Source organism: Typopeltis vanoorti, chromosome 19 (assembly GCF_054136105.1).
Source record: "Typopeltis vanoorti isolate ZY-2024b chromosome 19, IOZ_Tvanoo_1.0, whole genome shotgun sequence".
In the NCBI taxonomy this organism is placed as follows: domain Eukaryota; kingdom Metazoa; phylum Arthropoda; class Arachnida; order Uropygi; family Thelyphonidae; genus Typopeltis; species Typopeltis vanoorti.
The window spans coordinates 99,980,450-99,996,656 of NC_143567.1; the positions used below are offsets into that span (position 1 = coordinate 99,980,450).

The 16,207-nt window shown below is 34.7% G+C and overlaps 1 protein-coding gene across 1 annotated transcript in view; it reads right to left on the minus strand.

The window, feature by feature from the left end:
* park (E3 ubiquitin-protein ligase parkin) overlaps positions 1 to 16,207 on the minus strand; it is a 137,065-nt gene that overhangs the window by 14,382 nt on the left and 106,476 nt on the right. The window contains exon 8 of the mRNA XM_090409081.1: positions 12,229 to 12,309. Within this exon, the coding sequence (XP_090265207.1) occupies positions 12,229 to 12,309 (81 nt within the window). The remainder of the gene's footprint in view (positions 1 to 12,228; positions 12,310 to 16,207) is intronic.

Sequence of the window (16,207 nt, forward strand, 5' to 3'; positions counted from 1 at the left end):
AAACACAAGAGCACAGGAATGAATAATAGATTATATTATATGTAACAAAGTAATACACCCATCAGAAATAGAAGATGTGAGAGTGTTAGCATCAGCAGAAATTGGAAGTGATCATAATCTGTTAATATGCAAACTAAGACTTGACAAGAAATGGGTGAAAATAAAATCTAAAGAAAACCTACACAATGCCGAAATAAAATTTACAGTGGAATTATTAAAAGAAGAAAGTATAAAAACATTATACTACAATAGATTAAAACAAAAGTTTCAAGATAACCCATTAAGCAGCAAACAACATGTAGAAGATAACTGGAAGATTTTTAAAACAAATTTAACTGAAATAGCAACAGTAGTATTAGGGGTAAAAAAAAAGAATAACAAAATCAAGAAGATGGACTCCATGGTTTAATGAAAAAATAAAAATATTAACAAAAGAAAAGAAAGAAAAATATCTACAAATGAAAACAACAGATAACTGGAACGAATATAAAGAAATATAGTTAATCAAAAGAAAATAGAAAGCAAAAATCAATTTTGGGAATCATATACAAAAGAACTTGAACATGATTTCTATGATATACAGAAACAAATGTGGAGATTTATTAATACACAAAAGAAGGAAGAAGCAGAATATATCCCAATATTAAAAGTAGAAATAGAGGAATTAGAAAATTATTTTAAAAACCTTTATAACCAAACAGTTGAAACAAAAGTAGAACTAGGTAAAAAAATAAATCAAGAAGAAATAAATACAACAGAAACGAAAATTGAAATAACAGAAATTGAAAATCACTAGGTCTAGATAATATCAAGAATGAATTATTAAAAAATGGTAAAGAAATTATAATTCAGGGTTTAAATATATTATACAACCAAATAATAAATAAATAAAAAAGATACCGGTAGAATGGAAGAAAAGTATAACAACACAAATATTTAAAAAAGGAGATTAAAAAAAACCCCAGAAAATTATAGAGGGATAAATTTGTATAAAAACCTCATTAAAAGTACTAACAAGAATCCTAAATAATAAAATAACAAAGGAAATTAATCTATTAGATGAATAACAGAGTTTCAAAGAAGATAGATCACGTACAGATGCAATATTCGTAATCAGACAATTGAAGTCATATGTCATAGAAGTCCACGAAATAGAAGTCATTTCCATAGTTTTCGTGGTGAAAATAATTTTAATATGAATAGAATCCATGGGGAAACCAAACAAAAGGTATGCCATTTTGAACTCCTAAAATGCAAAAAGGCCAGACTATTAAATCATCTTACTTTTTTGAAAAAATGTCGGGACAACAACATCATTCCCAAGTTTCTATACTTAAAAGAACAATTCCATTTCAGACAAGCTAAACATATGTATTTTAAAACATCATTGGCACTTTTACGTGAACGGACACAACAACAGACACACTAGATTTCTATTAAGCAAAATAGATTTACAATGTTATCAGTTTTTTGAAGATATCTCTAGAACTTTAGACCAAGATATATGGTCACTTCTAGACAGAATGATCAATACTAGCTATGAGAAAGCCTTTATAACAAGCAAACGGAACCAAATCAAAAAATTCAACGATCTTTATGCAAAATGTTTTAAATCTAAACCTTCTCTGCCAGACAACAAAGTTATTTTTAATCTATCAGATCACGTATCAACAAAACCAGAGATCTCTATACTCAAGAAAGGTTTTAACTTTGCGATAACACCTGATCATATTCCTAAAGTCAATATCATTTGCAATACAGAAAAGGCAGTCTCGTTGTTACCGAAACCCACAGCTAATGATCTTAATCTAAGATCATTATCCACAGCTAATGATCTTAGATTAAAAAGTAGTATTATCCTCTGATCTTCAAGAACTCCTAACACGAACATCACCCCTCTGGAAAAAAGAACAATGTATAGTTTAAAGAAAAAGAAAAATATTATTATATTAAAAGCAGATAAGGGCAAATGCACAGTGATTTGCATTTTGTGGTGGCGCTATTGTCCATGATTGAGTGGCGCTAGTGTCCTTGGTAAATGTGGCGGTCGAGTTAAGCTAGTCTAGAAAACGTGTTTTTAAAGTTAAATATAGTGTGGCTTTTTGTCACAAATTGTGCTAAAATTGTGCATCGGTTAGAAACAAGTGTCCTTCAGTGGTATTATTGTTTAGAACTGTGTTGTATATATTGTGTTTTCACTGCCGTTTGTTTCACTATATCAACGTGTAAAGATGGCGTCCAACAAGAAACGTACGTCAGCGGCGCGCAGGACTTCTACTATTACACGAAAGGCTGGCTCAGCGTTAGATTTTTCGCAATGGATGCGTTGCGGAAACTGCTACGTGTATGCACCGAAAAATGTGAAGGATCTGTGGTCGGTCTGGCAAAATGAAAAGAAAGAAAATGTCGACGTATGTGAGAAGTGTCGGGATAGGCTGGAGCGTTTAGGAATGGAAGCTGACATCGGGACCGTAGCGGAAGAACTTCGGCGGGAGTTTATGAAAATGAAAAATGACCTTCATCTTCTTCATGAGGAAGTGGAAGTGATCGGTAAGGAGATACTGGAAGTTAAAGCTGAGTTTAATGTGTTAAACAGAGAAATTAGGACTATAGAGATTACTTTAGCTGAAGTAACTAGAACAGGATTACATATGGGTGAGTCTTTGGTGAATGATTCAGTAATAAATAGTATGGGAGTGATTGGAAGTCAACATAATAAAACCACAAGTGGCCAAGAATAAATGAGATGTAGTGAGAGTGGGGGGGTAAGTAATAGAGAGTTGAGTAATGAAGCTGGGAGAGTCATGCTGAATAGTGTAGAGAATGAGTCCATGAGTGTGAACTTGAATGAAGTTAATAGTGGTAAAATATATGGTGATTCTATGATTAAGGGTATGGAGAGTGGTATGCATGAGGAGTGCTTGGCTGATGGTACAATAGAAAGAGTGGCTTTAGCAATAAAGAGAGGGCATGAAACAGACAAGATGATAGTTATGGTGGGTACGAATGACCTGAGAGGTAGTATAAATCAGGTAGGAAAAGATTTAAGAACATTATTAGATATTGTGAAGAGGAAAAGTGTCAATGGGAGAATAGTGTGTGTGCTGCCTCGTTTTGACAATTACGAGTTAAGTAGACGAGCAATGATAATGAATGATATGATTGCAAGAATGTGCAGAAAAAGAGGTCTGGAGTTTGTTGATGTTTGGAGTGTGTTTGAAGGAAAAAGGCAGTTGTATGCTAGAGATGGACTGCATCTTAACATGGAAGGACATAAGAGATTGAAGAAGTTATTGTTTTCTGAACAGGTTGAAGTTATTGGGCAGGGAAACTAATATTGAAAAGGTTGAGTGTAAGAGAGAGAAACTTTAGCACTGATTGTGTATTTATTGATCCTTATAGGCAGAATAAATTGCAGAAGAGAGGGGGAAAAAATCGGCATAGGACTACGGTAGTTAGTGACTTATATATCAGTTCTAAAGCCGGTACAAGATCTAGAGGGAATCTGCAATTTTTGTATACCAATGCTAGAAGCATTCGAAATAAGAGAGAAGAATTTTTGGCATTAGTCAGTGAAATCTCACCAAAAGTTGTAGGCATTAGTGAAACTTGGCTGTCAGCAGAAGATGTGGTCACTGGAATTGAATGTGATGGGTACAGTATTTTCAGGGAGGATAGAGAAGATAGAACAGGAGGAGGAGTACTGTTGATGATAGCTGATGTGTTGCAGCCAAAGAAAGTAGTATATCATGATGATAGACATGTGAATGAGAGTTCATTTGAGGCAGTCTGGTGCGAAATAGTGACCAACGCAACCAAATATACAGTTGGATGCTGCTATAGGCCAGGGAGTACAGGGGGAGATATTGAATTCATGCATCAGCAACTTAGTGCAATGAGTGAAGGCTTAGTGATTATTATGGGGGATTTTAATTATGGTGATATCAATTGGAAGGAGGAAATATCACGTAGCAAAAAGGAAATGGAGTTCATACATCTGCTACGAGATAATTACTTGAAACAGCACGTAACTGAAGGGACACGTGGTGTGAGAGTGTTGGACCTGGTTATTGGTTCAGAGGTTATGTGCATAAGTAAGGTGACCTCGTTACCTCCAGTTGGTGAAAGCGATCATGTGGTATTGACTTGGGAGGTTGCAAAATCTGTGGATTTTTCTATTAAGAAGGGGTATGTACGAAACTACAGGTTAGGCAATTATAACAAGCTTCGGAGTGAGCTTGCAGCCATCCCATGGCAGAACATATTGCAAGGGAAAGATGTTAGCAGTGCTTGGGATAAAATCAGTGGGTATCTGAGGAAAGCAATATCACATTGTGTCCCCATGGTCAGGAGGTCAAACAAGGCAGGCATTAGATGGATGAGCAGTAGTATCAAGCTTGAACTACAAAAAAAGAAAATGTTATGGAGAATTTACAAGGAGAAGGGCGATCAGGACACCCATGAGCAGTACAAGGCTCAAGCTAGGAAGGTTACCAGCATAGTAAGAAAAGCTAAATCAGATTATGAGAAGACCTTAGCCAAAGAGATCAAGGGTAATCCCAAAGAGTTCTTCCGCTATGTGGCAAGTAAGAGGAAGAACGACTTCGGAAGGATAACCTTAGTGGGTGCTGATGGTATTGAGGTGACAAAATCAGATGTAATAGTCGAGTTACTGAGTGATCACTTCTCAAAAGTCTATCACCCAAGTGAGGATATCTCTATACCTATAGCAATACCTAATGTGAGAATTGAAGCTAAAGAATCAGAGGTATTAAATATATTGCGAAACTTAAATGCAAACACTGCGGTAGGCTTAGATGGAATATCAGCTCGGGTGTTGCGTGAATGTGCAAATGAATTGTCAACCCCTCTTACCTGGATATTTAATTTAAGTTTGAACTCTGGTATGGTCCCTAGGGAGTGGAAGTTAGGTAAAGTGGTACCTTTGCATAAGGGTGGCTCTAAAACTGCAGTATTGAATTACAGACCAATCACCATCTCAGGAGTGGTGGTAAAAGTATTGGAAAAGTTGGTTAAAGACAAAATTCAAGAATGGGTGGATCAGGATATGATACTCTATAGAGGCCAACATGGTTTTGTTAAAGGTAGATCCTGCCTTAGCAATCTATTAACTATCCATAATAGAATAACATCAGAGTTGGACAAAGGAACTGGCTACACAGTGGTACTTCTGGATTTTGCTAAGGCTTTTGACAGGATACCCCATAGAACACTGTTACGCAAATTGGAGCAGATGGGAATGGATATTAAATTGGTGATATGGATAGGAGAATGGCTCAGGGAGAGATACCATAAGGTGGTGTATGGAGGAGCCGAGTCCAGAATGAGGCAGGTGACCAGTGGTGTGCCTCAGGGCTCTGTGCTTGGGCCAATGTTGTTTAATTTGTATATAAATGATATAGGAAACGGCTTAAACGGAGATATTCAGTTGTTTGCTGATGATGCAAAGTTGTGTAGTGCAATAAAAAATCAAGCTGATGTTGAAAGTTTGCAGGAGGATTTAAATAAGCTGGTAAAATGGGCAAAAGAAAATGGATGTCAGTTCAATGTGGAAAAGTGTAAAGTCTTGCATTTTGGGATTAAAAGATTACCAGCTGTGTACTACATAGATGGAAAGGTACTCCAAGAGATTGATGAGGCTAGGGACTTAGGGGTATTGGTAGATAAGGAGATGAAGTTCAGAGGACACATTGCTAAGGTGTCCAAGATTGCACATAGGATTACTTGGTTGTTGAGGAACACACTGACATCCAGAGATAAAGAGGTTATTATTCCCCTTTATAAAGCATTGATACTTCCACATTTGGATTACTGTGCTCAGGTCTGGTCACCTGGATTCCTTGGAGATGAGGAGGCTGTGGAGAGGGTTCAGAGAAGAGTGACCAAGTTGGTGAGTGATATAAAAAATGCTCCCTACATTGATAGATTGAGAGCTTGTGGATTGCAGAGATTGGCTGATAGGCGAAGAAGAGGGGATATGATAGAAACATTCAAATTACTAAAAGGTTTTTATAGGATTGATGCAGGGGAAATGTTTCAGCTGTGTGATAGTGATGGAAGAACAAGAGGTCATCTCTGGAAATTAAAGAAGAGTGTGGTTAACAAAGGTGTCAGAACAAGGTTTTTTGCCTGGAGGGTGGTGAATGAGTGGAATTCATTGCCTGACTTTGTTGTGAGCTCTTCATCTGTAAATGAATTCAAGAAGAGATATGACAGATATTGTTTTGCTAGTTTGGGTCTCCCGCGATGAGTCTACTGACTCCATGGAGATACCCGTAATAATAATAATAATTTTAAACACCAGGGATTACGAAAATAAAATTAGCAACTTATTATCAGATCTAACTTTTTCTTATGGAATAAAACCATATATCAGCAATTGACTGGCCTTGCAATGGGTAGCCCTCTCTCACCATCTTGTGCTGATCTTTTTATGGAAGATCTTGAAAGTAAAATTTTATCTCAAGTAGACCCTAAACCCACAGTATGGTGGAGATACATAGATGATATTTTCATTGTCTGGAACCACACAAAAAAGGACCTGTTTGATATTCTAAACAAGATCAACTCTTTACACCATACAATCAAATTCACTCTAGATCTTGAAACAGATAAAAATTATCATTTCTGGACACTCTAATCAAGAAGCAAACAAATGGTCATCTCAGCCTCTTAGTTTACCAAAAACCCACAAACACAGGACGTTATTTAGCTCCTGTATTGCACTTTAGCTCCTCCCACCACATTTCTCAGAAACTTAGCATTGTACACATGCTAAAAAAGCAAGCTTTCCGTATTACAACAGATCAACAAGATCTCCAAGATGAATTATAACTGATATCTAACAACCTCACCATGAATGGCTACCCTCTACAATTGTCATTCCATATGTGGGGAATAAGGTTGCAAGACTCTATTTCTACAATTGTCATTCCATATGTGGGGAATAAGGTTGCAAGACTCCTCAAATCCCATAGAATAAGAGCGACTTTTAAACCTACAGAAACGATTAGGCAACTCTTAAGATCTCCAAAAGATAACCATCCTTCCTTCACATATTCTGGAGTTTACAACATACCCTGCTCGTACGGTTTTAATTACATCAGCCAAACCTCAAGAAGTCTTGAGATTAGACAAAGGGAGCACATTGGAGACAATAATAACAATAGAGAAGAAAAATCGGGTTTATCCTTTCATTTCTCAAGAACTAACCATATCATAGAGTGGGATAAAAGCTCCATTCCTTACATGGAAGAGGATTTCTGCTCCCAAATTACTAAAGCCGCCGCAACAGTTGCCTGTTCTGTACAAAATCTTAACAGGAACCAAGGATTTATCTTGCCTGAGATCTGGAAGACCCTCATGAGATCTCTAAACATACAAGAAATGAATTAGTGCCAACTATAGAACGTTCCTAAATATAACGTAAAACATAACGCATACAACACTGTACGCGTTATGTTTTCTCAAATATAACTGGAATCGGTTGATTTATAGTCTGTAACAGTTTTTAACTTTAAGTGCCTTATATCAGTTATGTACCCTGAAGATGCCAACAGCCTCAGTTGGTGAAACTAGTTGGTATAACATAGTTATTCTAAAAAATACTTGATCAATAAATCCAAATAGAAGTCATTTCCACAATAAGGAATTATTTATATGCTTTATAGACCTGGAAAAAGCATTTGACAGAATATTAATTTAAGATGTAATAGAAATATTGCAGAGAAGAAAAGTAGCAGAAAACATAATACAAATAATTAAAGAAATATATGATAATAATAGCTGTATAATAAAAACACAAGGAAAAATAAGTAAAGAGATACAAATTAGTAATGGCATTAGATAAGGAGACTCTTTAAATCCAAAACAATATTCAATATAATAATGGATGAAATAATACAAAAAATTAAAAAATATAAAATACAGGAGTGAAAATAAACAATAGAATAATAAAAATTATATGTTATGCAAATAGTGTAATATTAATTGCAGAAAATGAAACTAAGCTACAAATATTACTACATACATTTAATAAAGCAGCAAAATTGTATAATATGAAGATATCAAAAACTAAAACAAAATGTATGACAATATCACAAGAACCATAAAGATGCAAATTAGAATTGGAAGGTACTATTATTGAACAAATAACGAATTACAACCATTTAGGTATACAACTGAACTGGGAAGGAAGGCCACATTTAGAAGTCAGAGAACAAGTTGCAAAAGCTGCAAGAATATCGAGATGCTTGAACGAAACAATATGGAAAAATAAACATCTTAGAGTAGAGACAAAAACCAGAATTTATAAAGCAGTAATCAGGCCTATTATGACATATAATGCAGAAACAAGACCAGATACTAGGAAAACAAGAAAAATATTAAACATGGGTGAAATATAAGAAAACATTATAAAATAAACAATTGGGTAGCAACCTGAAGAATAAAATGGATTGAACACGTGGAAAGAAGAAGTGAAGATAGAATAATAAAACAAGTCTATAGTTGGAAACCAAAGAATAAGATAACAGGAAGACCTAGAAAAAGATTAAAAGATACTATTAAAGAAGATGAAGTCTTGGTCGGAACAGTACTACATGTAATGCGTGAAGTAGAAGACTTGGAAAGCAACATCAGCCGGTTGCGGCTTTTGCTAAGTTCGGTTGTTGATTTCTGGGACATTATTCTGTCTATCTGGTCTAGAATACATCAAGATACCGAAGGTATCCTGATGTATTCGGTATCCTTTGCTAAAATGAGACAAGCGCTCATTTTAGCAAAGGAGGTCAAGCACCCTGTTAGTAGATGATAAAGTCATGTCAAAGGAATGTATCCCATGTCATATGTAGCTTTGAGTTAAGATTGAATTCCCTAATTTGTGGAGATCAAACAGCGCTTAATGATTCCACTGTTTTTAGTGTTGGTCAAATATTTTTTTACTTAACTGTAAAATGTATTGAGTAATATTAAAGTATTTTTCCCCTTTTACGTATAATGTTGCTTAGACTACTAAATATACAAAATTCGTAAAAATGTTATACAATCATAACTTTTTTATGAAATTGGCGTTTTCCATGATAACATAAAATTGAAAAGAAACAAACAGTTTTATAAACAGCCAGTCTATTCATATAACAACACGAAAACAGCTTATTTAGCCATACGTACTATTTTCCTAATATTTTGCTCATGACTGCGACAATATGGTTTGTTTTGTGGTCCAATAAACTGCATCATTCTGTACTTACCTGATGTTTCTGCAGACAGACATGCAGATTGAGCCTTTTCCACCGCTGAGTTTGTCCAAATTCTTCATCAGATCATTATAATATTCAGCTGGTAAGAAATTCTTTACGAGGAAACCACTTGGAATTGGAAAAAGTATCTTATCCAACAGATGTTTCTGCTCTCTTGTAAGCACATTTTGGGCACAAAAGGCTACTTCCGTAGATCTAGGGAAGGAACTAATAAAGTCCACTTTGTAAGGGATCTGCAGCTGTCTTGCGGTCTACCATGCTAACAGGTACAGTGCATTAAACCTGTTAGTCATAAGTTGAATGGCTGTTAACATTTTCGCTCTCGGTCGCCAGGAACACACTAGGAGATTTTTAGTAACTTGTAATTTCTTTTATCCTCCACGTGATTATAAAATGACGTCTGACAGCAAAAAAGGAAGACTTTCCTAAACATATTATTATTCTGGGATTATTTTACAGCAGTTTTCTGTATCCCCCCCGCCCCCACAGACACACACAAAATATTTTTAATCTTACTTTATGTCAGTACCTGGATTGGCCGAGGAAACTTTTTATCAGTGATTTATTATTTTAATTATTTTTTTTTGTATTTCTTATTTATTTTTTAACAATATCTAGAAGCTCTTAGAAGTCAAACATGAAACTTTTGCGAGCTACTTCAGACCTCGAAGAAGCGAAACGGTGGTGTCGCGCCGAAAGGTGAAAATCATTATTCTCTCTGAAAATATAAACGAAAATCCTAGCCCGTAAAGGGATTCGAAACGGATTTGATAGAATATATGCTACTCTTTCTGCCAACTGGAATGAAATGGTTGTTGATATCAGAGATATATACAAATATATTTGCTTAACACCACATAAATTAGTAACGGTAAGTAATTTGCAAGATAATTTTCTCATTTATGTGGTGTTAAAACAGATGAATTATTTTTTGTCTTGATATGCAGTCAAAGATAATTTTTGGCTAAACATGTTATCATTTTAATGACCATCTTTTGCTTCAATTATGCAATTTTCAGTCCAACTCTTTAGAGTCAAGTTAACCCCCTGGAAGATTTTAATATTATGAGACAATTGGCATTCTTCCTTTAATTGCATTGATCAACGAAGTACAATGCTGAGATATTTTCTATCATACAAATAGTTCATATGCCTACCAGAATACCAAATAACTCCAACTTGGTCGCAACAGATACTACATCTAATATGTGAAGAAGAAGAAATAGTAGATATTAAAGATATCTACTATTTAAGATATTAAAGGTCCAGCATTATTTCAAAGTTGAATGTATGTAGAAATTATGAAAGGCTCGTAATTTGGACCAGAGAGCTTATGACAGTGTCCATACATTCGCCTTTTAGTGATTGCATAAAGGTTTCGACAACTGTTTAACTGGTTGGTTCTCTTCAGAGACTAGGCAGAAACCTTAAGTGTGCAAAAACTCTCATGTCACCTTTATGATTTCTGATCCCTTTTACAGTACTCTTTCCTCCTTTCTTTGTAAGCTTTTTAACAGCCTCTAGATTTCGCCATCTTCATGAGAGAGCTTTCCTATATTTTCATTTAGTCTACTTTTTATGCATCTTAGCTTCTTACATTTTTTCAGTGAATTCTATCTCTGACTTATGTAATACTTACTTACTTTCATTACATGCTTCTCTGGTTGAGTCCATCTTTTTTTTCAGAGTGCACCCCACTCTGAAAGATGGTCTCATTACTGATACCATCTTTCAACAATATAATAATTACATATTGTTTTGTAAATAACTGTCATTATAAGGTATTAAATGCAAATTCCAAAGTTCAGAATAAAAGTGTATAGTGATGATGATTTGTTTTAAATAAGTTACCCATTGAAAAGTTAGAGCCTCTGCACAATCAGCACTATTTTAAATCAAAGGCTGGGTAAGAAATCAAGTACAGTTACAACTTCCAAATGTGTACCCAAAATGACAGTTATATATTAGGATTTTATGGCAATAACTTATTAAGGAAGTTTAAACATGCCTTTCAGTAAAGATCTTACTATAGAAAGATTATATTTAATTGCTGCTAAGAAGGGAGGAGAGGATGGAAAAGAAAGAAAGAAAGAATTATATTCTGCTTCAACTTCAATCATACACTGCCATGAATGTAATTTCATCTACCAACTTCTGTTTGCATATAGTTTAGTGATATGAATGAAAACACATTTCTTTATTGTTTATATTAGTTATATTATTATTATTGCATAACACTTCCAAGAACTCATCATGGGAGGGGACTCCCCTCTGCCATGCATATCTCTCTGTCTCCCCTTCTCCACTTAATTATCTACCTATATACAATGACAGTACTACCATCAATGCTATCTACTGCCAATAATTACCATCAACAACAACAGTATTTTTTGTCCATAAATTGTGTGTGTTCTCATGGTCAATTTGACTGTATGCAAGATAAAAAATCAGTTTTTGTGAGAAAAAAGCCAGCTACTTCTGTATGAGATTGGCTAACTCCCCTTCAAGTGAAAAAGTCCATATAGAAATTCCTCTCGTCACGAGAATTGAAGCCAGGTCTTTTCAAATCGAAAGGCACAATGTTTCGTTGTTCTTCCAACTGCACTATGGAGGCACTTATATAAAAAGTTACATTAATTCTTCCAACCAAACCAACTAATTTTGGTTTGGTTGGAAGACAACTAAAGCCAGTATATTACGTCTGCTGCTTATTTTAATGTTTTTTATGACTGGTTTGTCTCTTTAGAAGAGGCAAAAATCCAAGCATCTGGTAGGTTAAAAAAAAGTCTTCACAAGAGACCACTGATAACATAAAGTCCTTATAAATTCCTATATTACAAAGAGGAACACTTCTAATATTATGACATAAAATAATCTATAGTATTATAATAATCAAGTTTAGCATATAGTAATACATCATATAAAGCAATAAAATTCGATCACTTACATTTTCAAGCTGATTACTTAGATCAAACTGTTCACATGGACCAATATGATATCCCTGCAGACAAGATCGACAAAAAACAAACTAGAAAATAAAATATTCTTTGTGTGAATATGAAATTTCTCTGAAAAGAAGGGGGGGGGGGGGAGAATGGAGAAAGAAACAAAGAATTATATTCTGCTTCATCTAAATTTAAGCAATAAAAACAGTTTTTTAAAATCATTAGTAATTAGTGCATTCTTTGTTTCCTACTGTTCATTATAAAGTTTAGCATATAGTACACTGCTCAAAACAATTAGGGGATATTTTAGTTTCCGCCGGATAATTATAAATTTCTGCAAATAATTAAAACTATTGGGTACTTTATACATGAATAAATATTTTTCTTACTTATGGACAGGGTGTAATTGATGAGATATCTTTTAAAAAAAAATCGATATTTATTTCAAATTTAACAAATTATACATTTTAGAGTGAAATAATATTAACAAGAATAATAATAAGAAGATCCACCAATTGTTTCGAGCAGTATAGAACAACATATAAATAGCATTGAAAAGTGATCCAAAGATATAAAGTCATTTCTAGTTTTTAAAATTGTGCTGCTGGAGTAAGCCATGGTACACAGTTTTTTTGTTTGTTTTTAACATGACATGATTTATCAAAAGACAGATGGATATGTCTTTTGAGATATATGCAAAGTTATCCAGTGTAAGCATTGAACAAAACTTTTGCTTGCCTTAAGCACTTAAACTCTCATAGTGCTCATATACAAAAAAAAAAAGGGAAATAAAACAGAATGTGAGAATTACAAATGTATTTCCCTAATGGGTGTTCCTGGTAAGATTTATGCAAGTATACTTGAGAAACGATTGAGAAGGATTGTGGAAGGGAAGATTGGTGAAGAACAAGCTGGGAATAGTTGAGAAATCATGAGAATATAACAAAGATCGGTATTTAAGTTTTGTGGATCTGGAAAAGGCATATGACAAGGTGCCAAGAGGAAAGCTATTCAAAACATTATAGTTGTATAATGTCAATGGGACATTATATCAAGCAATACTCAGTCTTTATTTGAGTTGCAAGTCAGCAGTTAGAATTGAAGGAAGTACAGGAAGATGGCTTAATGTTAAATCTAGTGTGAGACAAGGATGTACATTATCCCCTCTGTTATTCATTATCTATATGGATCACATTATGAAGGAAAGTGGTATTAAACCTGATATCAAAATTGGAAATGTCAATCTTAGCTCTTTACTTTATGCAGATGATGTTATGTTTCTAAATAAATCCAGTACAAGTCTGCAAGATTCCTTAACTAAACTGAATAACTGTTGTAATAGATATGGTATCAGCAATAACAAGCCAAAGACAATGAAAAGAAGTAGAAGCATTGAAAATATCAACTGCATTATGAATGGAGAAGCTACAGAACAAGTAAAGCATTTCAGCTACTTAGGCAAGATTATTAGTGAAGATGGCAAAATAAATATGGAAATAGACAACAGAATCAACAAAGCTGATATGGTAGGAAGTCAACTGAATAAATATATATAGAATAAGAGAGAAATTAGTCAAAACACTAAATTAGTTGTATGCAAGACAGTGTTCAAACCAATTTTAACTTATGGATCTGAGAGCTGGGTTAGAAATAAAAAAACACTTCAAAGACTAGAGACCACAGATATGATCCTGAGAAAACTTTGGAGCATGAACAGATGGCATCAATGGCAATACCATATTAAAAATGAGAATATTAGGAAAGAACTTGACATTATTAGCATTCAGGAATGTGTTAGCAGAGCTAATCTCAGGTGATATGGTCACTTAAACAGAATTGGAGAGGAAAGATTAGCAAAACTAGTGTTCTCTGTCAAGTTGGCAGGAAAAAGAGAAAAACCAAGATAGGTGGATTGATACAGTAAAAAGTGCCTTAGAAGACAGAAATATAAGATCTAATAATGTTCAAGTCTTGACAGGTAACAGATTAATTTGGAGGAAAATTGTAGATAGGAAGTTAGTGGTGATGTGATGTAAGTTTTTCATGTAATACTATCATATCCTGTACAACTCTTGAGGGTACATGCCAGGAATTTGATGATGATACTTAGAAGATATACGAAAGCCAATCTATATCAACTAAAAGAACAGATACTAAATGCATGCAGAATTCTTAGCATTCTTAAGCTTTCCAAGCAGTTCAGACATGATTTGGGTATTCATAGTGTTTCTGAGCTAGAAATAAACAGAAAATAGTTAGTCTCAATAAAACTAGTGAACGTGGCGGTCGTGTTGAGTTATTCTAGAAAACATGTTTTTAAATTAAAGTATAGTGTGGCTTTTTGTCTCAAATTATGCAGCAGTTGTGCTTCGGTTGGATACAAGTGTCCTTCAGTGGTGTTATTGTTTGTAACTCTGTTGTATATATATATATTGTGTTTTCGCTGCTGTTTCACCACTTCAGCGTCTAAAGATGGTGTCCAACAAGAGACGTACGGAGGATTCTATATGAAAGTCTGGCTCTGTATTGGATTTTTTCACAATGAATGTGTTGCGGAAACTTCTACATGTATGCGCCAAAGAATCTGTGGACTGTTTGGCTAAATGAGAAGAATGAAAACTTCGACGTATGTGAGAAGTGTCGGGATAGGCTGGAGCGATTAGGAATGGAAGTAGACGTCAGGACCTTAGTGGAAGAACTTCAGCAGGAGTTCATGAAAATGAAAAGTGATCATCTTCTGCAAGAGGAATTGGAAGTGCTCAGTAAGGAGGTTCTGTAAATTAAAACTGAGTTAAATGTGTTGAATAGAGAAATTAGGACTATAGATTTTACTCTAGCTGAAGTAAGTAGAAAAGGATTAAATATAGGAGAGTCTTTGATGATTGACCAAGTAATAAATAGTATGGAAGTAACTGGGAGTCAACAGAATCAAAGCACAAGAGGTCTAGAAGAAACAAGATGCTGTAGAGTGAGGGAGTAAATAAAAGAGTGTTGAGTAATGAAACTGGGAGAGTCATGCTGAATAGCGTAGAAAATGAGGTCGTGAGTGATACTTGTTTGGACTTGAATGAAGTTATGAGTGGTAAAATATATGGTGATTCTATGATTACTAAGGATATGGAGAGCGGTATGCTTGAGGAGTGCTTGGCTGGTGGAACAATAGAGAGAGAGTGGCTTTAGCAATAAAGAGAGGGCATGATGCAGAAAAGATGATAGTTATGGTGGGTACAAATGACCTGAGTGGTAGTAGAAATCTGGTAGCAAAAGATTTAAGAACATTAGATATCGTGAAGAAGAAAAGTGTTAATGGGAGGATAGTGTGCATGCTGCCTTGTTTTGACAATTATGAGTTAGTAGACGAACGATGATAATGAATGATATGATTGCAAGAATCTGCAAAAAAAAGGTCTGGAATTTGTTGATGTCTGGAGTGTGTTTGAAGGAAAAAGACAGCTGTATGCAAGAGATGCGTTGCATCTGAACATGGAAGGTCATAAGCAATTGAAGAAGTTACTGTTTTCTGAACAAGTTGAAGTAATTGAGTGTAAGAGGGAGAATCTTAAGCAGTGATTGTATTTTGTTGATCCTTATTTGCGGAATAAATTGCAGAAGAGAGTGGATAAAAATCGGCATGGGACCACTGAAATTAGTGACATTTATATCGGTTCTAAAGCTGGTACAAGAACTAAAGGGAATCTGCAATTTCTGTATACCAATGCAAGAAGCATTCGAAATAAGAGGGAAGAATTTTTGGCATTAGTCAGTGCAATCTCACCAAAAGTTGTAGGCATTAGTGAAACTTGGCTGTCAGCAGAAGATGTGGTCACTGAATTTAATGTGATGAGTACAGGGAGGATAGAGAAGATGGAACAGGGGGAGGAGTACTGTTGATGATAGCTGATAAGTTGCAGCCAAAGAAAGTAGTATATCAAGATGATAGACATGTGAATGATAGTTCATTTGAAGTGGTCTGGTATGAAA